The sequence below is a fragment of the Pangasianodon hypophthalmus genome, chromosome 22 (genome assembly GCF_027358585.1).
Source record: "Pangasianodon hypophthalmus isolate fPanHyp1 chromosome 22, fPanHyp1.pri, whole genome shotgun sequence".
Lineage (NCBI taxonomy): Eukaryota > Metazoa > Chordata > Actinopteri > Siluriformes > Pangasiidae > Pangasianodon > Pangasianodon hypophthalmus.
In genome coordinates this window covers 20,636,264-20,662,714 of record NC_069731.1, presented here as the reverse complement: position 1 = coordinate 20,662,714, position 26,451 = coordinate 20,636,264, and the positions used below count along the sequence as shown (strand labels likewise).

The 26,451-nt window shown below is 41.7% G+C and overlaps 1 protein-coding gene across 9 annotated transcripts in view; it reads left to right on the top strand.

Annotated features, from left to right (window-relative positions):
• The window catches only part of tnikb (TRAF2 and NCK interacting kinase b), a 59,221-nt gene that overhangs the window by 28,368 nt on the left and 4,402 nt on the right, over window positions 1-26,451 (top strand). The window contains exons 9-32 of one of the 9 annotated variants that reach the window (XM_053227935.1): window positions 119-197; window positions 1,687-1,862; window positions 2,540-2,606; window positions 2,889-3,087; window positions 4,084-4,200; window positions 5,734-5,820; window positions 8,466-8,657; window positions 9,570-9,899; window positions 11,074-11,238; window positions 12,058-12,303; window positions 12,449-12,558; window positions 13,189-13,307; window positions 14,432-14,529; window positions 17,842-18,023; window positions 18,660-18,774; window positions 19,101-19,268; window positions 20,495-20,573; window positions 20,709-20,891; window positions 21,621-21,764; window positions 22,142-22,276; window positions 22,407-22,507; window positions 22,703-22,852; window positions 23,710-23,869; window positions 26,208-26,347. In XM_053227935.1, coding sequence (XP_053083910.1) covers window positions 119-197; window positions 1,687-1,862; window positions 2,540-2,606; window positions 2,889-3,087; window positions 4,084-4,200; window positions 5,734-5,820; window positions 8,466-8,657; window positions 9,570-9,899; window positions 11,074-11,238; window positions 12,058-12,303; window positions 12,449-12,558; window positions 13,189-13,307; window positions 14,432-14,529; window positions 17,842-18,023; window positions 18,660-18,774; window positions 19,101-19,268; window positions 20,495-20,573; window positions 20,709-20,891; window positions 21,621-21,764; window positions 22,142-22,276; window positions 22,407-22,507; window positions 22,703-22,852; window positions 23,710-23,869; window positions 26,208-26,347 — 3,542 coding nt within the window. Of the gene's footprint in view, window positions 1-118; window positions 198-1,686; window positions 1,863-2,539; window positions 2,607-2,888; window positions 3,088-4,083; window positions 4,201-5,733; window positions 5,821-8,465; window positions 8,658-9,569; window positions 9,900-11,073; window positions 11,239-12,057; window positions 12,304-12,448; window positions 12,559-13,188; window positions 13,308-14,431; window positions 14,530-17,841; window positions 18,024-18,659; window positions 18,775-19,100; window positions 19,269-20,494; window positions 20,592-20,708; window positions 20,892-21,620; window positions 21,765-22,141; window positions 22,277-22,406; window positions 22,508-22,702; window positions 22,853-23,709; window positions 23,870-26,207; window positions 26,348-26,451 lie in introns of all 9 variants that reach the window. The other 8 variants (XM_026938129.3, XM_053227936.1, XM_026938131.3 and 5 more) reach the window with 8 other exon arrangements.

The following is a 26,451-nucleotide window of genomic DNA, read 5'->3' as shown; positions in this document are numbered from 1 at the left end:
TCTCTCTCTCTGTATTTCTCCTGTATCTCTCTCTCTCTCTCTGTATCTCTCCTACTGTATCTCTCTCTCTCTCTGTATCGCTCCTTCTGTATCTCTCTCTCTCTTTCTCTCTGTTTAGCTCTGTGTGACATGCACCCGATGCGAGCACTCTTCCTCATTCCCAGAAATCCGGCTCCCCGACTCAAGTCGAAGAAGTGGTGAGTGTCGAGTCCCTCATGATGTTAAACCTTCATGCTCTTCTCCTCGCCTGAAAACATCCTCACACCACGCCATACACACCACTGTACTGTTCCGCCTCCAACATTATGGCCTTTGTGTGTGAATTTTCTGGGGTATTATGTGGTCAGACTGAGCTGATCCTGAGTCAGCGGTTACTGGAGAGCAGAGAGACAGGAAGTGTGTGTGTGGATCTCAGCATGTGATTAAAATATCACATCATTATTCAGCTGTTTCACTGTCATGCAGTGGGAGTCATTACTGCACAAAACGCTTGATCTAAAAATACGTTGATCAGTGGGAAGCCACGCCCCCTTCTCTAAGACTGACACACACAAGCTACGCCTTCTCAACTGAGACTGACAGGTAGAGAGGCCACACCCCCTTTACTGAGACTGACAGGAACTGAGGCCACACCCCCTTTACTGAGGCAGACAGGTACAGAGGCCACACCCCTTTACTGAGACTGACAGGTACAGAGGCCACACCCCCTTTACTGAGACTGACAGGAACTGAGGCCACACCCCCTTTACTGAGGCAGACAGGTACAGAGGCCACACCCCTTTACTGAGACTGACAGGTACGGGTGCCACGCCTTCTTCATTGAGACATACTGTGGCCACGCCTCATTCAAGAAGAATGATATTAATCCCAGTGAAGGAGGCGTGGCTTTTGTGTGTCAGTCCCAGTGAAGGAGGCGTGGCCTCTGTACCTGTCAGTCAGGAGGCAGATGCAAATTTGTGCTAGAGTGCTAGAGTGATCTATGTGGTGACAAAAAGACATTTTTAAACCTGAGGGCATAAATAAACATAAATAATTTAAAAACAGAGGAATAATATAAAAAATGATGAATGGAGAGTAAGTGGAGGGAAAGTTAGTGTTCTGTGTGAAAAGGACGAGCTTCAGAACTTATGCAAGGAACTGCAAATAATCGAAGAAGAAGAATAGCAATAGAACAGAAATGTGTTGCTTTAGCTTGTGGATATAAAGAGCTGTGTGTTTTAATTCAGTCAGCATCACCTCCCAACTTTCATCTGCTATAAACTCTTCTTTCTTCTTAAGAAAGCTCTCTGGCTCTAGCGCAGTGTGATATTTTTAGAACTCAGATGATTGACAGGATTACGATCACAGTGTTCTTGGTGAAAAAGCTGCCCATAATTGTAGACACCTCCTGTAGAAATCCCCTGAAGACACATCCGCTCTCATGTCGTCCTTCACTCGTCCTTGTGTGCAGGACAGCAGGTTTGTCTTTCATCACGCTTCTTAGCATCTTTAACTCCTGAGAATATAAATCAGAGATGTGACGTTTCTGCTGGGTGAAGTTTTGATCTGCTGCTTTTGTTAGTCGTCTTTAATTTATCTGGCTGTGTGGTGATAAAATAAAATAAATCAAAGTGCTCATGAAACACTTCAGGAGGTTTATAGATGAAGGGAATCTGAACGACTCGCTGCTTTCTCGTCTCTCTGCAGGACGAAGAAGTTCCAGTCGTTTATTGACAGCTGCCTGGTGAAGAACCACACGCAGAGGCCCAGCACGGAGCAGCTGCTTAAACATCCCTTCATCCGAGACCTGCCTAATGAGCGACAGGTCCGCATCCAGCTCAAAGACCACATCGACCGCACCAAGAAGAAGAGAGGAGAGCGAGGTGAGGACCTGAAGGGGGCTGTTTCAGTGAGACACGCAGAAAACTCCAGAATATTCACTGGTCCAGAATTACGCAGTCAGATAAAATAACACTGAATAATGTATAAAATATTACTGTTAGAGTCGGAACCGATCCGAAACCCAGGATCAGTATCATGCAGGTACCAGCAAGAAAGGTGGATCGGAGAAATAAAGGAATTTGATCTGATCCCGTAACAAATGGATTTGGAAAAGTTTTTTTAATGAAAATGTTTTAATATACAGAGACACGGTTGTGTTTATTGTTAGGATTGATTTTATTATATTTCTACTTTATACTTATTTATTGCTGTAGATTTGCAATGGAAGTGACTCTTGTGTGAAAGCTGCAGTATCGTGCCTTCTCTAGTTACTGCACTGCTATAACTGTCACAGAGGATACTTGTTTCTGATTGGCTGGCAGGTCTGCATTAATTCTATATTTAATTTCCTTCTGTTGGAGATTTGGTTAAAACTTTTGATCACAACTCCAAATCAAAGCTTCTGATAACACACTGAGTAAATGTTCAGTTTTAATCAAAGTGTCTAAAGCCCTGTTTGGACAGGATTCGTTTTCTATGTGGAGATGCGTAACGGAATTATTAAAGAGTATCTCTGGGATTTTAACTGGATCACGTTCGGCGTGTCTGTGGTTTACAGATGAGACGGAGTACGAGTACAGCGGCAGCGAGGAGGAGGAGGAGGAGCGCGACATCGGAGAACCCAGGTAGAGAATAAACCCTGCTCAGAGGTGCCAATATTTCTGTATTAGCTGACGGTTGTTCTGAGTCAGTTCTTGAGCTTCAAAATGCTGTTTGTTTGTGATGTCAAGGGTTCAGAGGGCGGAGTCTTTTTATTCATTGCTTTGTTTCTTAAACATGAAGGAATGTGAAAAGTGTTCTATAAATGTTCTTTAATTTCCTGGACTGCATCTCCGTGTCGGTGGAACAGCTGTACAGCTGTGTGGTGTAAATGTTGAGAACGTTGTGACTCTCGTGCCTGTCCACAGCTCCATCATCAACATCCCGGGCGAGTCCACTCTGAGGCGGGACTTCCTGCGTCTGCAGCTGGCCAATAAGGAGCGCTCCGAGGCCCTGCGCCGACAACAGCTGGAACAGCAGCAGAACGACGAGCACAAGCGCCAACTCCTGGCCGAGAGACAGAAGCGCATCGAGGAGCAGAAGGAGCAGAGGAGGAGGCTGGAGGAGGTACGAAGAAAAACAGTGAATATTGGAGTGTGAGAGACGAAGAGGTGGAACAGAGAGATAGAGAGATAGAAGTTCTGCAGTGGATCTGTTCAGCCTCAGGGGTAAAAATAAAGCTGCTCGGAAAAAAAAACACACTGTATGAATGAAACGTCGCTCTTCAGCTGTTACGGAAAAAACAGAGTCTGGGATATACACACACACACACACACACCATGTGCTAGTGCTGATGCTTCAGAAAAACAGTGCAGCAAAATGACAGAAACAGTGGCATTATTGCACCATAAAACCACACACACACCTGCTTTAGTCAAATAACTGTAACAGCAACGTAGGCGAGTTCACATCTGATGCACATGTCGAGTAAAATCTTTTCTCTAATTTTTTATGTCTCCGTCACTAGGTGGTGGGGGTATTGTGTTTCCGTGCGTCCGTTCGAGGTTCTCGTTAGTGTGATATCTCAAGAGCGAGTGGTTGAATGTTCGTAGGATTTACGGGATTATCATTATTACCAGCAGATGAACTGATTAGATTTTGGAATTGATCCAAACAGGGTCAAGGTCACAGCAAGGTCAAATGTCTGAAATAGTTTTTCTTTAAGAGTTTCTTTATTTTAAGGGAATTTCAGGTGTACAGATTAGTATCAGGAAGGACTAGACTTAAGACATGCTATTACCACTGAGTTCTAGCACTGAACTCAGCTAAAGTGGGTTTCCAGTGTTTCGTGTCGTCATTTCACTTTTTGTTAAAAAGGTTTTGAATTAAAATGAATCCAGGAATAACAGTCTGACTGCCGCATCACGTGCAGAGACGTTTACACTCTTCACTAAGAGAGACGTGTTTAAAGCTCGAAGGGAGCAGGATGACGGGTGACATGGTAAAAATCTTGTTTTAGCACACAGACTGTCTGCCCCTTATCACTCACACCGCCATCTAGTGGCGTGGAGAGAGGAACTGCAGCTCACACTGAGGAGTGTTTTTCTCATATTGTCTCTACAGCAACAGCGTCGGGAGAGAGAGCTCCGCAAACAGCAGGAGAGAGAGCAGCGGAGACGCTATGAGGAGATGGAGCAGCTACGGAGAGAGGAGGAGAGGAGGCATGCCGAGAGGGAGCAGGTACACACACACACACACACACACACGCGCACACACACACACACACACACACACGCACGGGACATGTGTAGGCAGATACATGATTGCAAAACAAACATGCAATACTGCTGAAACGTGACAGACTGAGAGCATGCATGCTCACACACACACACACACACACACACACACACGCACATCCCTTTATACAACAGTAAAGGTGTAAATATTTTAACACTTGGAGCTGCAGGATAAAATAGTATTGTATTGTAATATTTTTTCCTAGACTAGAATAAAAGAATAAATAAATAAATGAATAAATATACCACTAAAGAGACAAGGCTCCAGATTTAATCAATAAAAATTAATATCTGATATTAGCTTTATTTATCTTCAGCACATCAATATGGTGGTTGATTAGATTTAATTAATGGAGGAGAAGTTAATAATCAGGAACAGGAAGGAGTACATATAAAAGTACACACACACACACACACACACACACACCCCAGCACACAGTGGGTGTAGCGCAGCGACACGTCGGCCTCCGTGCATTCTGTCTCACACAATCACACAATAAAGACTTTAACAGAATGAATCAGAGCCGCGACTGAAACACACTGCGCTTAAAACACAACCAGCTTCCTAAAAACGGTGTAATGCAGGTTTCTGAAACTTCACTACAGCTGGGGACGTCTTTAAAAAACAGCTCACAGACACCCTTATGACCTCAGAACAGATTTATATGCTGAACATAATCCAAATATTACATTTTTTATTTGTTTGCTTGTTTGTTTGTTCGTTCACCTGAGATTCCACGTGTATAAATATTTAAATGTAAATCAGATATTCCTAAGTGAATAAATATGCCACCACTGCACCATTTATTTATTTATTTGTTTGTTTACTATAGCTATTAGAGGTTTTTTATTCATTTTTAAGCATAAAAATTAATTAAACTTGATTAATGAAGAAATATATATTCTGTTCAGAGTAATATAGACCAAAGATGTTGAAATCTCTGCATTATCCGCTCATGATCTTTATAAATGAGCAAAAAAAGAACACATAAAGTGTGAAAACCGTCCATGAGGAAAAGGAAAAGGACGAGAACCCTGTGTACATCACAGACCTGACACTGAGAACCTCGGCTCTCTCTCTGTGCGCTTCTCTCTCTCTCTCTCTCTCTCTCTCTCTCTCTCTCTACACCTCCACTCTGCATGATGCTTCTCTGAATTTTCTCTTCAGGACACTTCGAGCACAAAAGTCAATTCTGCTAATGAGTTACTGTAATGTACGCCTCGCTGTATGCTCCGGGTTCTCTGTCGGAACCTTTACACCTCTACAGTTTGGTCTTCCTGTGTTTTTCTGTCCTTATATTCATGCACTTTTGTCTTTTATTCTGTAATTCTTTCTAACAGTATTAATCTTTCTGTCTCTAAAGCTGTCTGTTTCTCTGTTCTTTCCCTCACTCTGTCTCTTATTCTTGTCTTTTGCTATCATTCGGGTTCCTCTGGGTTCCTCTGGGTTCCTCTGGGTTCTGCGTGCTCCTGTTAGGAGTACATCCGCCGTCAGCTGGAGGAGGAACAGAGGCAGCTGGAGATTTTACAGCAGCAGCTTCTACAGGAACAGGCTCTCCTTCTGGTAAACTAACCCTGTGACCTTTAACCTCCACACCTCCCCTGCACTTCCTTCCTCCTGATGCGTATGTCCTCCAGCTTGTATTCCGGGATACGACCGTGTTTTAGCTCCTCATTTTCACTCCGAAGCTTTTACAGGAAATAAAAGAAAACTCTGAGCACACATTCTCACCGATGAGTCTGTGTGTTGAGTCTGAATCAGAGTTCATGTTCTGTATTAGTGTGACTTTCTTCTTGTGATGCTCTTTGTGTGTGTGTGTGTGTGTGTGTGTGTGTGTGTAATCGCTGTAGAAATCTGTGTTTCTCCTGGGGCATGTTTATTGAAATGCTGTAGTTGTGATTGCTGTGGTGAGTTAAGAAGTGCCAAAAAGACATTTTACATGGAACATCTTGTTGTTTTTTGATAAAGTGCCCAGAAGGAAAAATACTGTATGAACGCTGATATTTGAAAGTGGATCTTTCACCTTCGTAACTGTTAGTCCGGTTGTTGAGTCTGAATCAGAAAGAAAGTTGCAGGTAGAGCTGAAAATGTCCCCATAAAACTCTTTCATTCATTGGTCAGAAATACATTGATAGAAAAATATAAAGTCAATCGTTACCAATTGCGTGTAGAAATCCCAAAAATCACTCGAGCACAGAGAACGGAGTCGGTGCGAAATACGTTACATTAGAAAATTATATAAATAATGAGTTTAAAACATTTTCATTTTGTTTTTATTTTCACACACGAACACATGGCATTTCTGCAGCGCTACAGCTCTGTCCTTTGGCTCGGTTTGCGTCTCGTGGCTCAGTTTAACAGCTTGCAAAAATAAATAAATAAATAAATCTACAAAAAAATGCTGCAACCCAAAACACACGCCATGTTTGATTCACTTCCTGCAGGTGAGTCGATTCAGAGTCGCATCACTTTCTCGCTACTAGAGTTCACTTGGAAGCAGATCGAGGCCGCCTCGCTCAGACGCTCTCGGACCCGAGTGTGATCTCTATGTGACTAAAGAACCGCAGTGAGGAGGAGAACGCACCAGGGTTCTGTTTAAACACTGCGTATGTGAAAGCGCCCTAAGCTTTTCAGTGAATTAAGCATCTATAACGGCTATGTTGTTGTGTAAATCCCGTCTCGGCTGGACGTCATTACGAGTCCTGACTCTGTGTTCCCCTCCGCAGTGCAGGCAGAGCTTTATCGACGAGGCAAATTGATTTTCGACAGCCCTGAGGTGATTAGTGGCAGCTCTGTAGCTTGTGCCTCATTGCTGTGGGAAATTAGATTTGGAGCTGCTAGATAATTGCCTATCAATAGATTTATCTCACGAACCTAATGGCTTTGTATGAAATTGTTTCCCCGTAGACGTTGCCTGTAGATAAAAAGAAAGTGCACAATTAAAAAAAAAAACTTCCATCAGAAACTGTTTTTATTCCACATGAGGTTTAGAGATGTGTTTTAGATCCCGGGATTTACTGCATTGCTTTAAGGACCTGTTAGCAATGCTGCGAGATATCATCTGTGATTATTCAGCAACGTGTCTGGGTTATAAATGGCCCGGTTGTGCTCTTTAGACTTCTTATCTCTTGTTTTTCACCTTCGCATAGCACCATTTCTTCACTCAGAGTGTTTGTGCATCAGGGTTTAACAATACACACATTTTCAAAATGTACGTTTTAACATTTTTTTATTGATTCAAATTATAGAGCTGGAATTATTTAGCACACAGATTGATCCGGCTTAGAACCCTAAAAACAATTAAAAACATTGCAAAGTAGCATATTCTCATGCAGTATAGTGTAATATTTAAGTTCTGAAACCTCGAGTCCTCGTCGTGTTCAGCTACTCATCAGTGTGTACGTTTGTTTTAAGGGAAACGTTACAAACCACCATGACGACGCCAAACAAAGATGGCTGAAAGATTTCACCATTTTGGGTCGGCTCGGGTTGTACACAATAAAATGACTAGCTAGAAAGTTTCAGTGCATAAATTTTTATAAATGCGACTTCAGAAAAAAACACACACTTGGTTCCACTTTCTTTGGGTTGCATTCAGATTCTGAGACTTTAATCCAAAAGTTACATCAGTAATTACATGAGGAAAGTTCCTGGTATTCAGAGTCGGGTTACGCAGCTGCTTAAGTGGATTTTCTGAGCTCCAGATTCAGATTATTAAAATCATCAGGCGTGTAGTTCACACCTCTGAGGTTGCCAGATTTTTCTTGAGTTGAAGATGGAGTTTCTCACTAGTGCTTTAAACACTCGTCTTTAATCCGAAAAGAAAATCAGGAATAGAAAATGTGGACTGAAGAAAATAACATTTTTTCCGTTGCTTTCTTTCAAATGTAATATCATGTAACATAAGAGACGAGAGAATTTAAACATTAAAAATAAAAAGACTAATATGATGCTGTATGAATGAGAAGATGAGTGTTGAAATAAATCTAAGTCTCGTATATTGCCAGTATATTACTGCATGAATGGTCCTAGTTGAAATGATCACATTAATCACTGCAACATTTGGTTTAATTAAACAAAATGGCTTCCACACTCATTATTCCACAGCACATAAAATAGCACTTGATCCAGCACATACATATCGTTCACATAAAAACGTGAAAATGTCCTGATTTTCTGTGTTTTTTCCCGGCTGTGATCTGGTGCAGGAGTATAAGCGGAAGCAGCTGGAGGAGCAGAGGCAGGCGGAGAGGCTTCAGAGACAGCTCCAGCAGGAGAGAGCTTACCTGGTTTCTCTCCAACAGCAGCAGCAGCAGGAACCTCGACCTGCCGAGAAGAAGCAGCTCTATCACTACAAGGACTCGGTCAACCCCAGCGACAAACCCGCCTGGGCCAAAGAGGTACCAACTTTCTGAGTTAAAACACCAAAGAACTGCTGGAGACTGGTGTTACGTCACAGCACACAATACTGAAAAAATCAATTTTATTTCTAAACATTTTTTCTCCTTGAAGGTCGTGTTCATTATCAGGATTCTCACATGTCCTGGAAAACCAGAAAAACCTGGAAGTTTATACTCTAGTTATACACAGCCATGCGAAATGTCTTGAAAATAGGATTGAAAAAATGGACAAAATGTGCTGGAAATATTAGTGAGGTCCTAAAAAAGGTAAAAATCTCTGAGTTTAGTGAAATGTTTCCTCACATATACGCATTTAAACTGTAAAAATCATCCAACGCAGAGTAAATAAATAGATTTCCGTAATTATTCGTTTTTATTTTACAAAAAAAGCCTGGAGACAAGATCAGTTTTGCATCAAGAGACACATTTTTCCACTAAAGTTTTTCCACGCTAGGTGAGTCCACGCGTCTGTTTTCCCGTCATATAACATACCTGTGAAAGTGGGAGGAGTTCCTCTGGTGGATGGGGGCGGAGACTAGTGATTGACACGATTAGTAAAACGCTACATGAAATAGAAGAAACTGCACTGTGCGGTGAATTCAGATCAGTTTTTTAATGGTCTTAGAGGTCAGATAAACTAATTTTATACAGTAAGTAAGAGTGTGTATGTAATTTAAGATATTTCAGCAGGATATGAGAAAACATTTGTGTGAGTAGGTTTCTGTATGTAAGAGGTTATTAGAGGTCACTAGGGGTCATTAGGGGTCACTAGGGGTCATTAGAGGTTATATATTCTTGACATTAACGCTAAAGATGAGCTTCTGTGAGCAGCAGTTCCTGGAAAACGATTCTCACAGTCAGTTCTAACTCAGTTCTCTTCACATCACGTTTGTAATAATAATTTTTATCCAGGTCATGAGACGAGCCCAAAGTAACTCCCCTCGTCTGCCTACAAAGAACCAGTACCATGAGGAGGCGCGGCTTTCGCACCTCCTCCTCCTCCCTGACCACGCCTCCAGCAACCTCCCTGCCCGCCCCCCGTCCTACCCAGCCGCCGCCCCCTCCCACGCCCAGAGAGAGAGGGCCGAGATTCAGCTCAGGCAGCTGGGCACCAGCGCCAACATTCCCAAGATCCGGGTGTCCTGTGAGCCAGATCCGGCTCAAATCAGCCAGCCGATTCCAGGGCAGGGCCAGGAGAACCGTGGGCGGAGCCCCGGACGATCCGGAGCGTGGGACAGTGAGGTAGAGAGACAGGTGCCAAAAACCAGCCATGACTGGAACTGGGCAGCTCAGGCCATCTTTACCACACTGGCTGCGGGGAATAAACCTCTGGCACTTTCTCCAAACTCCTCTCTGATCTCTCTGGGTTTTTGGATGAACTCTTTGGGGAAGCCTCATTTCCTTCTTTAGTCCCAAACTCCATCAAAGTGGGATTTGGTGGGATTTTGGTGACTGCAACCTCTTTTGTCTTTTCTCTCCAGCTTCGTCCTCTGCGAAATCTCACTAACTGTTCCTTTTTTACTCCTACGGAGGCACAGCGTCTGGTGAAAGTTAGGGATTTGGTTGTTTTGAGTCATGAAAAGCCAATTTAAATCAATTGAGTCAATTGATTGACATAATAATGATTAATAATGGCTCATAACACTAAACAAAACCCTCTTCTCTTGGAATGGGAATAAAAAAATGCTCAGTATTAAAGTTTTTTTCTTTTCTCTCTTTTTAATATCTCCCTTTAGATCTGGTTTCCTCCCAGGCTGTTCTCTTCTGTCCTCTTTTATGAAGACTTTATTGATGTTTCATTATTACAGGAAACATTTGTGTTTGTGTAAAGATAGCCTTCAGTACAATGTGAAGTGAATCAGCTCAGTTTTGCTGCAGGATCATTCTCGTGGTCTTTAACCTCACTCGTGTTTAACAGCATCAGAAAAACTCTCACACAGCCACGCCAGGCTCTCAGCAGTCTCAGCAGATCATTTTAAACAGGTCTAATTATTAAAAATAAAACAGAGCATGAGGCCATGCTGTTGCTATCAGGGTTTATAGATTTTGATGACTGATTTAGAAAAATAAATGAGCTGCTGTGTCACAGTCACTTCTTATTATTTTCACAATCCATGAAGGCTGATTTCACAATCCATCTGCTGCTGTGTGTAGTAACTGATTGTAAATATTTTTCCTCTCGTTCCTCTAAATTCATTCTAATGAGCTGTTTTAGTGTTTTACCGTGTAGAAGGATTGGATTTTAACTCTTGAGCAGTGTGCAGCTTTAGCTCCTTACACACCGACTGAGCTTGTTAAAGAGTATTAATTAATAATGACATGAATTCAGATCAGATTTGGGACAAAAGCACCTTCAGGAGTGAGGCTAGTGTCAGGCACATTTCCACACTGTACCTGACATTCTCCTGTTCTCCAGGTGGAGGAGCGTTCCAAACTAAACCGACAGAGTTCTCCAGCTCTGCAGCACAAAGTGGCCAATCGAATCTCTGACCCGTCGCTGCCTCCGCGCTCCGAGTCCTTCAGCAGCGGTGGCATCCAGCAGGCTCGGACTCCGCCCATGCACCGCTCCGTCGAGCCCCAGGTACCAGCAAGACTTCATGACTCAAGACTTTCACTGATTTAATCACTGTGATGGTACAATCCTTGTTAGAGTCACATGACTGAAAGTTGTGAGAAGAAGTTTAACCTTCTATACTCCTTTACAAACCCTACAGTCAGTGGTACAGTTAAAGCAAACAGATGTTCTGTCTGGGACACTTTCTGGTGCCACCCTGAAGTTGATTATTTTCCTGTTACAGCACGTCCCCAAGTGTTGTATTCCTCTCATACTACAGCAATTTACCAATGATTACATCTTTTACAATTATTATCCTTTTATAGTTACGTTTAATGTTGTCGAATGTCGGTGAAATGAGTGAGTTCCTGTTGTCACTTACGTTATAGCAGCTATAAACAGTCGTTCCCTCACCAGCTTCTCTTTATTCTCTCTCTTCAAGTTAATAAGACAAAAAAACACAGCTTGTCGTTTTACTGAACTTAAATTACAGCTTTACCTCTGACTGTTACAAAGCACTGACACTGGAGACTCCTTCCGTAAATAAAGAGTTAAATGAACATCTCCATACAGAAAACTTCACCATATCAACTTTTTAAAATCTGATTATTATCAGTGCAGCGTCTGCTATTCTGCTGTACACGTCGCTGTAATGAGCTGTTACTATAGAAACGATAACGTATTAGAACGAGAGCTTTAATATAAACCTGCGCTACTGTCAGAGCTGCTGTTATAGAAAACTAATCAACACCTTCAGGTTAATCAGAATCGAGAATTCAGCAGTACGGTGGTGTAATGATAATTAGCACAGGTCTGATGTTGACTCTTGAATCATGGGTTCTCCAGATGGCTCACTTGGTCTCGGTGAAGTCTCACGGTTCCTCGATGACGGGCTCGCAGTCTCTGCATGATCAGTCTTCCCAGGGCGTCTCAGCTTTCCAGGAGAGTCTGTCGCCCCACCGGCCCCCGATGCCCCGGCAGAACTCGGACCCCACCTCAGAGACTCCCATGCCTCCACCTCGCATCACGAGCCGCGATGACAAGTTCGACCGCAGCTCCTGGCTGAGACAGGAAGAGGAAGTTCCACCCAAAGTGAGGGATTTGTGGTCGTCTGATTACTCCTACAGCGCTGATGCTCCGAATTTTGCTCATATTACTTGTATGAACAGAGATGATCTGAGTTCTGCAGAATGATTTCATTTTCCAATGTCACGTCTGAGATGTTCCTTGGTTTCAGGTTCCTCAGAGGACGACCTCTATATCTCCTGCTCTGGTTAGAAAGAACTCACCTGGGAATGGACCTGGAGGTCTGGGACCGAGGCCGGGTTCTCACCTCATCCGAGCCAGGTACACACACACAGACACACACACACAAACACACACACACACAAACACACACTGAGAATTTTTTTTTTACATAGAAGTAAATCATTAAATAGGGTAAATAGATAGTAAATCTTTTCTGTAAATAAAAAGGAATTATATTTGTATTTGGCTGATGATTTTATCCAAAGCTGCTTGAGACAGGATACAGCTGAGCAGCTGAAGATTAAAGGTCTTGATCAAGAAGCCAGTAGTGGTGGTTTAGCAGTGCTGGGATTTAAACTCACAGCCTTCTGATCAGTAACCCAAAGCCTCGCTAATGTCCAAGTGCTGGTGCCGGTGTTCGGATTGGCGACGCTAAACGGCCCGGAGGCGTGAATTATTCTGTGTGTGATGAACCGAGCTGGAGTCCTATCCAAAGCCTCACACTCAGTGTTCCTGGGATAGATTCCAGATCTAAAAGCAGATAATGAAGATGCATGACTGAATGATTTATGTGTAACAGGAAATTACCTCTGAGGTAAAAGTGTTTTATTTGCATCATCTGCAGAGGCTTTTTAGGAAAGTATAAAAGCTAGTATATAAGCCGTTATTCCTCTTCAGTCTCACACTAATTCTGATAAACCCTCTAATCACCTCTCGCTCGTCTCACAGCAACCCAGACCTGCGGGTTTCCATGGAGCCCGGACTCCCGAGGACGAGCAGCGGCAGCTCCTCCAGCTCCAGCACTCCGAGCTCTCAGGGCGGCTCCAGCGAGAGGAACCGGGTGGGAGGTGAGAAGCCCTCAGAGAACCTCAGAAACCCTCAGAGAACCTCAGACCCAGAGCAAGAAGCTCTCTGAGGTCACATGTGTCCATAATCATATGAGACATACAGTATTCTAACATTCGACACACACTACACTGTTATAGCAAACGGTTTAAAATGTCATCATGTCTTAACCTGAGAGGTTTCAGCGCTGAAGAATAATCAGTTTTATTCATTACTCACATGAATGATGTAACATTTTAGCTGAACATAATGTGCACTTTTGTGTGATCTATACCAAAACAACACATAAAAATGATATCTTAGAATGAATGTAGTCAAATTTGATTATTAAACTTGTTTCTAAACACTTTTACTAATTTTAAGCTTTAAATTTTCTTATTCAATTGGCAGATCATTTGAAATTCTCAAAATAAATAGAGCAAATCAGTAAAAATGTCTGGAAACAGTTTAATAATCTTAGATTTGGCTTATTATCATCTTGTAATAGGAAATAATAGATAAATTTAACTATATTTAAGATATTTTCGCTAGAAAAAGTCATTTTTTTGCATTGATAGTTTTGTTCTGTGTTTAAGGTTTTAATATAATTTATTCAGCCCTGCTTTCAAAACTCTCCATAAAAATAATAAAATAAAATAAAACATGTAACATGAAAAACAGCCTCTGTGAAGACGTTTATAAGTGCTAAGTGTAAGTGTAACTATAAACGGATAAAAGATATCGTACTTTAATAACTATAAAACTGTAATCATTGGTAAATTTCTGTGGTATAAGAGCAATAAAACACTTGATGTTCCAGGAAACAGTGTTTTATTTTTCAGTTCATCGATGATCTGTTGCTTTAAAAACGTTGGAAAGCTGCATCACTGAATGATGACGAGACGATTTTAATTCTGTTCACCGCGTTAGAAGTTTTATTTATGAATGAATTTATTTGTTGTCATGTAATATTCTAAACACACCAAATATCGATACACACCTCTAGTACTAGTTGTTGTTATTCTTAATAACACTGTTAAAAGCAGTGGTACACACACACACACACACACTCACACACACACACACACACTAACTGAAGCTCTTCACTCTGTCTTGTGCTGATTTTTTTTGTCATTTTTGATTGCAGGATCTGGAAAACCTGAGAGTTCTCCGGCCGTTTCCCAGGAGACCAAACACAAAAGCCAGGAGGAGAGCAGGGAGGTGACGAGACCCAGCCGACCTGCTGTGAGTTTTTCGTCACACACACACACACACACACACACACACACACACACACACACACGCACACACTCACGCACACACACGTCCGCCTCCTGAAGCTCTGCAGCCCAGAATCCTGCAGATTTTTCTTAAAGTTCCCATGAAAACATAGATATTCTGTTTTAATTTACAGTTGATCATTTCCAGGAAGATTTTTTTGCTGACTCACGCTGTACTCATCTGATCTGCATGTGATTGGCATCAGACATGACACGTTTCCTCCCTGACTTCCTGTTTCAAAATGAAATGCATTAACATCTGGAATCAAACTGCAGCTTTCAGAACATTTCATGGGAACTTTAAATATTTTTCTTCTAGTCTGTAGCTACCTTAGAGATCAGTAGTGTGTTTTCTGCAGAATGGTCAGTGTGTGTGTGTGTGTGTGTGTGTGTGTGTGTATATGTGTGTGTGCTGCTGTGTGTGATAATAACCACTTTCTCATTTTACATTTTCTCAAATCCATCTCTCAACTCCTCGCTCTTCTTCAACATTCTTTCTGTCGCTGATCCTCTTCCTCAGAGTTATAAGAGAGCCGTAGATGAGGTTAGTGCGACATTCTCTCTCATCTCTCTTTCTATCTCTTCATCTCTCTTTCTATCTCTTCATCTCTCTTTCTATCTCTTCATCTCTCTTTCTATCTCTTCATCTCTCTTTCTATCTCTTCATCTCTCTGCCTGTCTCTCTCTCTGAAATCAGTAATTTACTTAAGATCAGTTTATGCTCCTCTTGGAACACTTCTGAAGCCTTCATAAGGTAGAAAAAGACCATTTTTAATGAAGTCTTTCCCTGAAACAGGCGTAACATCTTATATTTCCAATATTTGAGTATTTATGTAATTTTTTTTATGGTGTCCCACTGATCAACACAGACAGATTTTATAAACAAGTAGCGACTGTTTCAAAACTAATTGAGTTCTTTATTACAATTATGACTGTAATCAACACATGAGCTCTGAGATTAAAAATAAATCAGTTCATATATTTTAATAAAAATCAGCACATAATTACGCACAAGCAGCATAAATCACTCACTTAAAGTAGTTTCATTTTCGATTACTCAGTTACTCGCTCGATTACATGCTTCACAGCTCTCTTTTTCTTCACTGAAAAACGTAAAATGTACCAAACGTCTCTGTCAAACTCCTTTAAAATTGAAATTTTAATTATGTAAAACATGTAATATTTGAATATGTATTAGAATACTTAAGAGTGTATAATGTTATAATGAACATCTTTCAGACCTTCACTGTGTGTTCATATCATCATAAACCACAGAAGGCTGTAAAAAAAAAAAAAAAAAACGTAAAGAAAATCACGAGGTAAAAATCAGATTAGTTTTTTTTTTCCGAGATTCTCGTTAACATGATGTCTCGAGAGCGAGTGGTTGAATGTTTGTAGGATTTACTTATGTTTATGGAATGATCTTTGCACCCAGCAGATGAACTGATTAGATTTTACTGATCCTAACAGGGTCAAGGTCACAGCAAGGTCAAATTTCTGGAACAGATTTTTCTTCAATAGCTTCATTGCTGTTAGAAGTGTATTTTAGGGGAATTTCAGGTGCACACATGAGGAAAGATTAAGTTAAACAAAATGGGATGTGTGTTAAGATCTGCCATCTTCTACTGTCAGAAACCGTGTAAGAACATGTTCTATTGTAGTACAATGATTTGATTTAATGGAACTGAGCTACATTTTTATAGAGTAACTAAATTTTTCAAATACACTAGTGAACATTTTTTTGTTTTTAAATTAAAATTACCTCGCTTTAAATACATCAAAATATGAAAATCTAACCTTATAAGTAAATGGAGAAATAAATGAGAAGTGATCTAATTCAAGATCTAATCTAATGGCAAGGTGCGTACTTCACACTGCATGTTTCTGTTTTACAGTTGCAGCTAGCGATGTCTGTGAGTGTTTTATATAAAGGTTTAGCTTTACTCTTCGAGTCCTTCTGCCTGTAATGAAGCCGATCATAAGTTCCACACAGAGTTCATAAGTTCATTACTGTTCTGTAATGAAACATAAACAACTCCAGGGGTGTAAAAACTTTTGACTTGCAGTGTATCTCACTTAAAACTGTTGAGACGACATTACTTCCTGTTTACTGCCCCGCCCTCTTTGTTTAATAAACAACCTGCAAAATAGCCAAAAATCCTCCTACTGTTCTGCGAAACTGCGAACGTCTGCTGAAGCATAAACCGTTTCTGCTCATTCTCTCCATCTTCACGTTTCCTTCTGCTCAGTCGGTTATAAACAGAATTGCTATTCTTCTCCTCCTCGTCCTCGTCTCAGCGCTGTCTCCCTCACCTTCATTAGCTGCCCGTTTCAGCATCTCTCTAATTTACAGTCTTTCACGGTCTCAGTAAATCCCTCTCACTGTGTCTCCGGGTTTGAACTGTTGCCATAGCAACGCTGATCTCTGGGCAAGGCGAGGACGAGTTTGTTTCTTTAACCTCCTTCACCACACACTCAAAGACGCGGTGTTCTTAGAACTGCAATAAATAAACACTGTGTTCCTGAACAATGCAGATAAACACATACAGATGCCGGAATTTACGTCTTTATCCAGCGCTATTTCGCATGTCTTCAGTGTCTGTTAAACTGATTTCTTGCAGCTTCTGTAAGATTATTAATTAATGGGTAAAATATTGCGTGATCAGAATTTAATGTATAGTTATGTGTAAATGTTCTGTATGTAAACAGTAAACCCTGCGATGGAAATGAAATTAGACGCTCGTCTCACTTCCTGTATGTACTTGGTGTATTTTTGAGATATCTGACTCGATGTTATCATGGTGTCTGAACCGAGTTTTCTCTCTGCATGGCTGTGCTGATCCTCACCGTCAGGAGGAACTGGTAAGATGTGCAGGCTGGTTTGACTCCTGACCCTTGACCCCTGACCCCTGTCCAAACCCTGCTGCATGTGACGTGTGGCTCTGAGGGGTCTCTCGCCCTCACGGCCCTGTCCTTCCTGTCGTCCACGCTTCCTCTCATGCACGACGTTCTCAACGTCCTGACATGATGGCCGGATTTTTTCCTTGCTTATTGTGGGCTTGATTGTGTTTAGCATTAATGATTGTTTTGTTATTAAATGTAGCAAAATTCCCTGCTTCTTATACACATGATTTTTACTGCAAAAAAGCTCCACTAACAATTTTTTAAAATTTCAAACCTTTTGGTGAATCAGGTCTTTATCAAGCTGGAATGATAAAGTGCTGAAATCAGAATTTATCTGTCGCTAATCATCGGTGTGGTTTTTTTGACCTCTCAGGATCTCACTGCTCTGGCCAAAGAACTCCGGGAGTTGCGCTCTAACGAGGAGACAAACCGGCCGCCCGTCAAAGTGACCGATTACTCATCGTCCAGTGAGGAGTCAGAAAGCAGCGAAGAGGAGGAAGGAGAGGGCGGAGCTCACGATGGAACAGTGCCAGTCAGTGACATCCCTCGCATCATGTGAGGAGCTTTCTCTTTTATTCCGTCTCCATCTTTAGTAAAGTGTAAATATTTTCATGGCCAACCAAACTAAAGATGTGTGTATCTTGATGTCGGTAAATTAATTACCAAGTGTGTTCAGTGCATTTAAATTAGCCACGCCCGCAAGTTTCCATAAAAGGCAACACTCGCAGAGAGCTACAGCAGCGTCAGCTACCAGAGACACACAACAAATCCTTCTCCTTTTATATGGTGCCATTACTTTTGTTCTTACTGAACAGCTAGTCTTATTCACCTTAATGTATGGATTTGTTTTGGAATTGAAACTTGGCAGTGTAATCCGTCTATAAAATCACACTAACTCATCAACTGTTATACGATTTGAAGACGATCAGTCGAGGTTCAGATTAGTGAGTCTCCACAAAGCAAGCTTTGATCTTATCTTCCATGAAAGATGGTGAAAAAGACGACAGAAGACAGCGAGTGAAGTGTTGGTGATAACTGATTCGAATGTTAGTTGAAATGAAAACACTTGGTCGATATTCGCTGAATTTTAAATGGTGTCTAAACTCTTATGGTGTGCTGAAAAAGCCCCAGTTTGAATTTGTTTTTATTTTTTTAAAATAATTTCTGCTTAGCTTTTCATCCTGCTTGCAGGCCGTCAGCCGGTCAGGGTGGGAATGAGCCGTTCGGAGCACTGGTAGGTCCAGAGGATTCCCATGACGAGTCTTACGGCAACAACTCTAAAGACAGCACCCTGATGATGAGAGAGGTGAGAACATCGGCGTCTTCTCCATCGCATCACATGACCTTCTGTCATCATCATCAGAAATCTGTATGAACTCCAGGCAGTTCCTCCTACATTCATTGGTTTCATGTGTCAGTTTCATTTGTTTGATTTTTCTTTATCTTGGTTTATTTGGTGTTTCAGTCAGCTTTTTTTTTCAGCATCTTTACTTTTTTCTCAGTAATCTCAGTGCTGATTGGCCGCTCAGGTTGCTGCATTACTCAGACTCTAACAGCAGGTGGCGCTGTGGCAGTGACATGGCAGGTGTCAGGGGCAGCAATAGCACCTCTTTCTCTCTTCCTCTCCTGCAGATGTTTGGGGAAAGAAAGCGCTCGGGTCATGCCGAGAGCAACGGTTTCCCTGGTAACGCCAATCTTCCTGATCTAGTGCAGCAAAGCCACTCCCCCTTGGCCACGCCCAGCGAAGGCCCAGGGCGCCACTCCAGTCTGCTTGGGCAGGACCTGGACTCTGTGGCTGAAGTAGGTTACAGTGCAGCCTGTCAGTCCGAGCCACCCCGCCTTCTGACCTCTAACTCTAACCCGACTCTGACCTTTGACCTCGCTAACCATCACCATTCGGTCCAGTCCAAAATGAACCGCATATTTCTATATATGGCTGTGTTTTCTGGCTGTAGACTCGGGGACGCCCCGCTCTCGCCCGGTTTCAGACTCTCGTCCCTTTCTCGTCCCGTTCTTGGCTTGTCCTTTGTTGGCAGGTTTCCTTTTGGAATTATTTTAATCACTCATACATTAATGTATTTTTTCCCCCAAGTCATCTATAAATGCATGAACCATGAGTTATATCATTTATATAACACGCTTCTCACTTTATTAACCATCGCTAAGTGCTTACTAACCTTTATTCTGTGCTGAAAGTATACGCTTTATGGCTTTTCATTATGTGCATGTTTAATTAACACTCACAATAACGCTTACTACAAATCCTGTATGAAAAATGCATTATAAACAAAACACGTAGCATCCTTAATGCCTTATATTTTCTAACCTAAGCCTTTGCTGTTTATAGGCATTTATAATTACATGCATAAGACTTTCTTTATAGTACATTAGTATAGGACTTCATAATGCATCATAGCACCTACTCATTAGAACATTAATGTACACTAATGCTATAATCCACTGTAACCTACCTATTGCACAGATACTGTACCAGAGTTGTAGTGCATTAGAACATCATTGTGTACAATGAGCAGATGTTATGATGCGTTATGAACTTTACGAAGTCACATGATCATGCTTTATAAAGTGTAATGCCATAACTCTTCATGAGCAGTTTTATAGCCTTATTCAAGGCAGGTACAGTTATAATGCATGCATAACACTTTATAGGGTATATGATTTCATAAAGTATTATAACATTAATGTACTTACAGATATGCAGTACAGTGTTCTTATGAGCAGGCGTTATGATGAGTTATGTAGCCTGACGTTATGAACTGATACACTCATACTTTATAAAGTGTTATACATGTAATCGTAACTCCTCATGAGCAGTTATGCAGCTTATTCCAGCCATAATAAGGTGCTATGGATGCTATATACATACCTATGTGTTTATAATGTGTTATTAACACAGGATTAATAGGAAATGTTACCGTGCTCACTGTATACAGCCGTGTTGCTGTGTCAGGAGTTTTACCTGGAAAAACAGGTGTGTGTTTTTTACGCCGGTCTCTTATCGACAGTACGGGAGCGGCTCTAAAGCCTCCTTCACCCCGTTCGTGGATCCGCGAGTGTACCAGACTTCACCAACTGAAGAAAACAGTGAGAACCCAGCAGCAGGTTCTTGTCCCTGTGCTTTAATGAGATCAATAATGAATCAATACAGAATAATAAATCTGAAAGATACGCTTTAGCGGAGTTATATTATTTACTAAATCGTGTTTTTCTTGGCTGTAGCTCTCTCGGTTGATGAGCTGCTGAGGCACGAGCAGGAACAGGAACAAGCTCGGCTCAATGAGGCTCGGAAGATCTCCGTCGTCAACGTCAATCCCACCAACATCCGGCCGCACAGCGACACGCCTGAGATCCGCAAATACAAGAAACGCTTTAACTCCGAGATCCTGTGTGCTGCTCTGTGGGGTGAGTTACAACATCGGCATCTCAGATCAGCGTGGTGGGAAATAATCCCAGCTTAAAACCTGACAAAAATCTTCCGGATGAAATCCTGATTTAAATTACAAACCATTTCACATGATAAACTCACATAAACATAAAAGATTTTAAAAAACGTGTAAATCGTTGATGTGGTGAAGTTTTCTGTAAGGAGAAATGTGTTTATGTAACATGTAAGGAAGGAGTCTCCAGTGTCAGTGCTTTGTAACAGTCAGAGGTAAAGCTGTAACTGTAAGTTTTCCGACATCTTCAGGACAGAGGAGTTTACGCTTCTTTGCGGTTTCTCACTAACAAAAGACGACAAGCTGCATTTTTTTTTTGTCTTATTAACTTGAAGAGAGAGAATAAAGAGAGGCTGGTGAGGGAACGAGTGTTTATAGCTGCTATAGTGTAAGTGACAACAGGAACTAACCTGTTTTACCGACATTCCACAACATTAAATGTAAAAAGTTGTTGATGTGTCGTTCTTTAATAAATAATAAATTGTAATTGTTGGTAAGAGGAATAAAACACTTGGGGACATGCTGTTAGAGGAAAAGAATCAACTTCAGGGTGTAACAGTAACTCCGCTTAGTCACACTGCCGTCACTCAGTGTTTTACTGTAACACACACACACACACACACACACACACACGCTGTGTTTATTCGGGAAGTCAGTGTGATAAGGCCGTGGATGTTCTCTCTGTGTGCTGCAGGCGTGAACCTGTTGGTCGGGACTGAAAATGGACTGATGTTGTTGGACCGCAGCGGTCAGGGGAAAGTGTACAACCTCATCAACCGCCGGCGCTTTCAGCAGATGGACGTGCTGGAGGGCCTCAACGTTCTCGTCACCATCTCCGGTGAGAAAAAGAAGACAAGTGAAAGAGATACTCAGTTGATGCTTATTTGTACTTATTTATATTGTAAAATACACAGTTTAAAGGTGCAGTTTGTTATTTTTAAGTTGTTTCTACACTTTATTAATTATATAATGTTCTAAAAGATAGTTTGGAAAAACTAATTTGTAATATTGCTGATGGGTCGGACAAGTTTATTTATTTCAAAGATCTGTTTACATTTTTCTGGCACGTAAGTTAACTCCGCCTCACGTGTGAATAGAGTGGCGTAACCCCACCCCTTTTCCTTAAAAGGCAGTTTTTCAGTGTTTTTAATTGCAGTTCACATCAGCAGATGGCGATTACTAAAATGATGACACCGTTTATCTCTTTTTATCCAGGCAAAAAGAACAAGTTGAGGGTTTACTACCTGTCATGGCTCAGGAACCGGATCCTCCACAATGACCCTGAGGTGGAGAAGAAGCAGGGCTGGACCACCGTGGGCGATCTGGAGGGCTGCGTTCATTACAAAGTCGGTATGTTCTGTTCATAACCATTCTCTCACCTGTTCTATATAAATTTCACACCGCAGTCATTTTTATATCTATATTTATATGTAAATTTTATTTATATTTAAACTCGTGCCGGTGTCTTTGCATTTGAAAGTGAAATATGAGAGGATCAAGTTCTTGGTGATTGCCTTGAAGAATTCGGTGGAGATTTACGCCTGGGCTCCGAAACCGTATCACAAATTCATGGCTTTCAAGGTCAGTATGATTTATATATGACACGTTTATCGGTATATTAAACCGTCAGATTATTGTGAATGAATCTTTTTATTTCAGAGTGAGTTATATTTATAGCGTTCTTCAGTTTGAGATGCGCAGAACCCGAATTGATCAGCGTTTATGAGGATAAAGTGCTCTTACAGGTTATTGATGTTTCTCTTTCTCTCTCTGAAGTCCTTCACCGATCTGCAGCACAAGCCTCAGCTGGTAGATCTGACCGTAGAGGAAGGTCAGAGGTTAAAGGTCATCTACGGCTCCAGCGTTGGGTTTCATGTCATAGATGTCGACTCGGGGAACCCGTATGATATCTACATCCCATCGCACGTAAGTGACGGAGCGCTGAGTGGAGCGGCTTTTCCTCTTCCTCAGCCCGTGACGAGACGCTTCCTCTTCCTCTTTCACAAGGACTCAGAACTACAGTCTCTTTTTCTAATAATCTGCATAAAGCGATAATAATAATAATAATAATAATAATAATAATAATAATAATGATAATAATAATAATAATGATAATGCATTCAAAGCCACAATTAGTTGCATCCTTTAAGAGAATGGACACAAACTTGTTTTCTGCTCAAACTTGGACAAACTACTTTCCCCTAACAAAACCAAGATCTTCTACACGTGTCTCCAACCGTGTTAGATGCTCAGTGGTGTTATTTGTGGGGGTGCCAAAAATTTTAAAAGCATATATTTGCAGAAAAATTCCACATTGTCCTCAGATGCGTACGTTTAGAATGTCACAGATTTCTTTTCATGAAGGGTGCCAATACTTTTGTAGTTGACTTTAATGATAATTAGTGTTTATATAGTGTACATAAGAGACTTTCTTATGAAGTTTATGATGTGTTGTAACGTTGTGTATAGAGTTGTGTTTGTGTAACGTTGCTCAGAGCAAAACATTTCCCCGATCTACGACCTTTGACCAACAAAAACCGTGTGATAAAGTGAACCAGAGCAAGCAGAAAGTTTTGGCGCCTCCATGTCTGTGTGTGTGTGTTTGTGTGTGTGTGAGCAGGTCAGTTGTTATTGGGAGACTTTATTGTTGCAGCAGTTTCTCACACCCTGCCGAGCGAGCGGGAAAAAAAACGTCTCCTGCAGCTAATTTTGTGCTCGTGCTTGTGACCCGAGGCTGACGGTCCCAAACCCCTTCCCTTCCCTTCCCCGTGTTCCTCCCTCAGATTCAGGGCAGTGTCACCCCTCACGCCATTGTGGTGCTCCCCAAGACCGACGGGATGGAGATGCTTCTGTGTTATGAAGATGAGGGAGTCTATGTGAACACATACGGCAGAATCACTAAAGACGTGGTGCTACAATGGGGAGAGATGCCCACCTCTGTTGGTAGGTCGTGGTTGTTTATTTCATTGGCACACGAAAATGATCCCGTCTCCTTTCAGAACCCTGAGGCCCGGGTGCTACTGGAACCTGCCCCAGACCACCAGCAGCCAGTTGCACCAGATGAACTGAAGATTATTTGTAGCTTATTACACCACTGTGTAATTAAATGCAGTTTATCAGCTGCTTCTTTATTGCTCGTTTGTTATGAACAGCTTCAGCTACAGAAGCCCAAACAGCAGAACAGATACAGTACAATATTCTTCTATTTGTTCATTTGTTTACATTTAAAATGCAAGCAGTTGACGCGGCAGTGCACCGCTTCACAGCTCCAGGGTCCGCAGTTCGATCCTGAGCACGTGTAGTTCGACTCTTGTGGATGTGTAATGACCTCTACTGTTGTCGTTTGTGGGCGTGGCCTGTCCAGAGCTATTTTTAGCTCAGATGAAAAACAGCAGTAGCGATATATCGCTTCTAAAGGAAACTACTGCAGACGTACTTTAACACGTCTTTAGTTTCAGCATTACAGCCTGGTTTACACTCCAGCTCAAGTTCATCTAGTGCCATTGGCTGCATGTTTTCTTTCAGTCTTACCCACACAAACACACACACACACACACACGCCCACACACACTCATCTCTCTGCCTTCGTGTTGTTCTTTAAGCCGGGTTTACACTGTATGATTTTTGTCCCGGACAAAAAAAATCTCCTATCGTAAAATAATTCTTTGGTTGTGAGTTGACAGCAGTGGTGTTCATTTAATTTGACATCAGCGCTGCTACAAAGTTCATCTAAAATCCACCAATAGGAGGACGGCGAGCTCACGGCGCAGCTACAGATACGGTAGCGGCGATGGAGAAGCGTAAAGGAAACTCTAATGCACAGAAAAACCTCCTCATTACCTCCAGCTCACTGTGAAGAACGTGTGTGTTTCTGCACGAGCTGATTTCAGGATCACGCTGATTGATGACGTAAACAGCGTCGTACGCAGTAACGCTCTTTAATTAACTGCAGGTCTATCGTTAGAGGATCTTCAGCGTATAATGTGAGATGGAGAACACGCTCTCACAGTCTGTTATAGAATTCACAGCAGAGTTTATCAGGATCTCGTACAGTGTGACGAGGAATCGTCTTAAAACACACCTCTGAAATCACGCAGAGTAAAACCGGCTTTAGTCACTTTGGAGCTTCTCTCTTTTCCTTCACACTCAGTTTAGACTTAATGCCCCTTTGCCCCTCCCACCATAACCCCCCCCCCCCCCCCCCCCCCCCCCCCCCCCTTTGCCCCTCCTGTGCCCCTCCTGTGCCCCGCTGATACCTCCCAGCTCTGGCGCAGTGTGTATCAGTGTATTTGTCCTTCATTATGTTGTGTTTTTATGTCTTGTTAATGTTGTTTTTGTTCATTAACTAACACCACATTCACTATTTAATGAATTGTTTTGTTTCATTTTCACATTCTTCATGTGAATCTGTAAAATATCCGAGTGTCTATTTCCTGTATTTAAAACCTCAAATGCATCTTTTAAACTTACAGCATGATGAATGGATCCTAAATGCTATGTGTGTGTGTGTGTGTGTGTGTGTGTGTGTGTGTTTAAAGTGAAGGATCCATTAGACAACTCAAGATCCCATCAGACAAATGAAAGATGCTGATTTTACAAATGTCTTTAATTATCCCTAATAATGATCATACATATGATTTATATTTGTGTCGTGGGTCTGTATGATTAACCTTTTAGCTTTCGATGTTTGTTCTCGTCTTTGTCCTGGAAGAATGTGAATGTTGGGATTAATTTTGTGTTCAGACCGAGCAGCTGGCATCTCACTACCTCAGAAATATTTATTAATCAGTCCAAATTAATATTCAAAGCAATAAATACAGAGGAGAAAACTCATCCTTCTGATATTTATGGGCTAAATCTCTTCTGATCTGCCTGGTTATGGAAGTCACACATTAATTATTCAATATTACTGACATGCTTTAATTATTCAAGTAATTTATAAATATAGTTTATATAGAATATTTCATTTTATACAAGACATCGAGAATAAATATGCCACCATAATCACAGCACATTTGGATGATGACGAGTTTTCGGAAGTTTTTGCTTCAGAAACTGCTGCAATAATGACCTCCTGGTGGTGTTGGGTGTCATGAGCAAGCTGGTGTTTTTCCACTCGGTACCGGTTCGGTTCGGGTCGGTTTCCGGTTGCTGTTGGCCGTCAGAAGTCGTCGAGGAGCGGGGGGTTTTCTCACAATCGTATGTGGTTTTTATTGCTCTGAGAGTCATCGCTGTCCTGTCCCATGTCCTGTGTCTTGTTTCCTTCCTGTTTCTCCTGCAGCCTACATCCACTCCAACCAGATCATGGGATGGGGAGAGAAAGCCATTGAGATCCGTTCCGTGGAGACGGGACACCTCGACGGAGTTTTCATGCACAAGCGAGCTCAGCGACTGAAGTTCCTGTCTGAGAGAAACGACAAGGTGGGCTTTAAATTAAACGAGGAGTCCAGTGGTTTTGGTACAGAAGCGGTGACTTAAGTGCAAAAGTTATATCAGTGTTTATGCAGGGAAAGTTCCTGGTATTC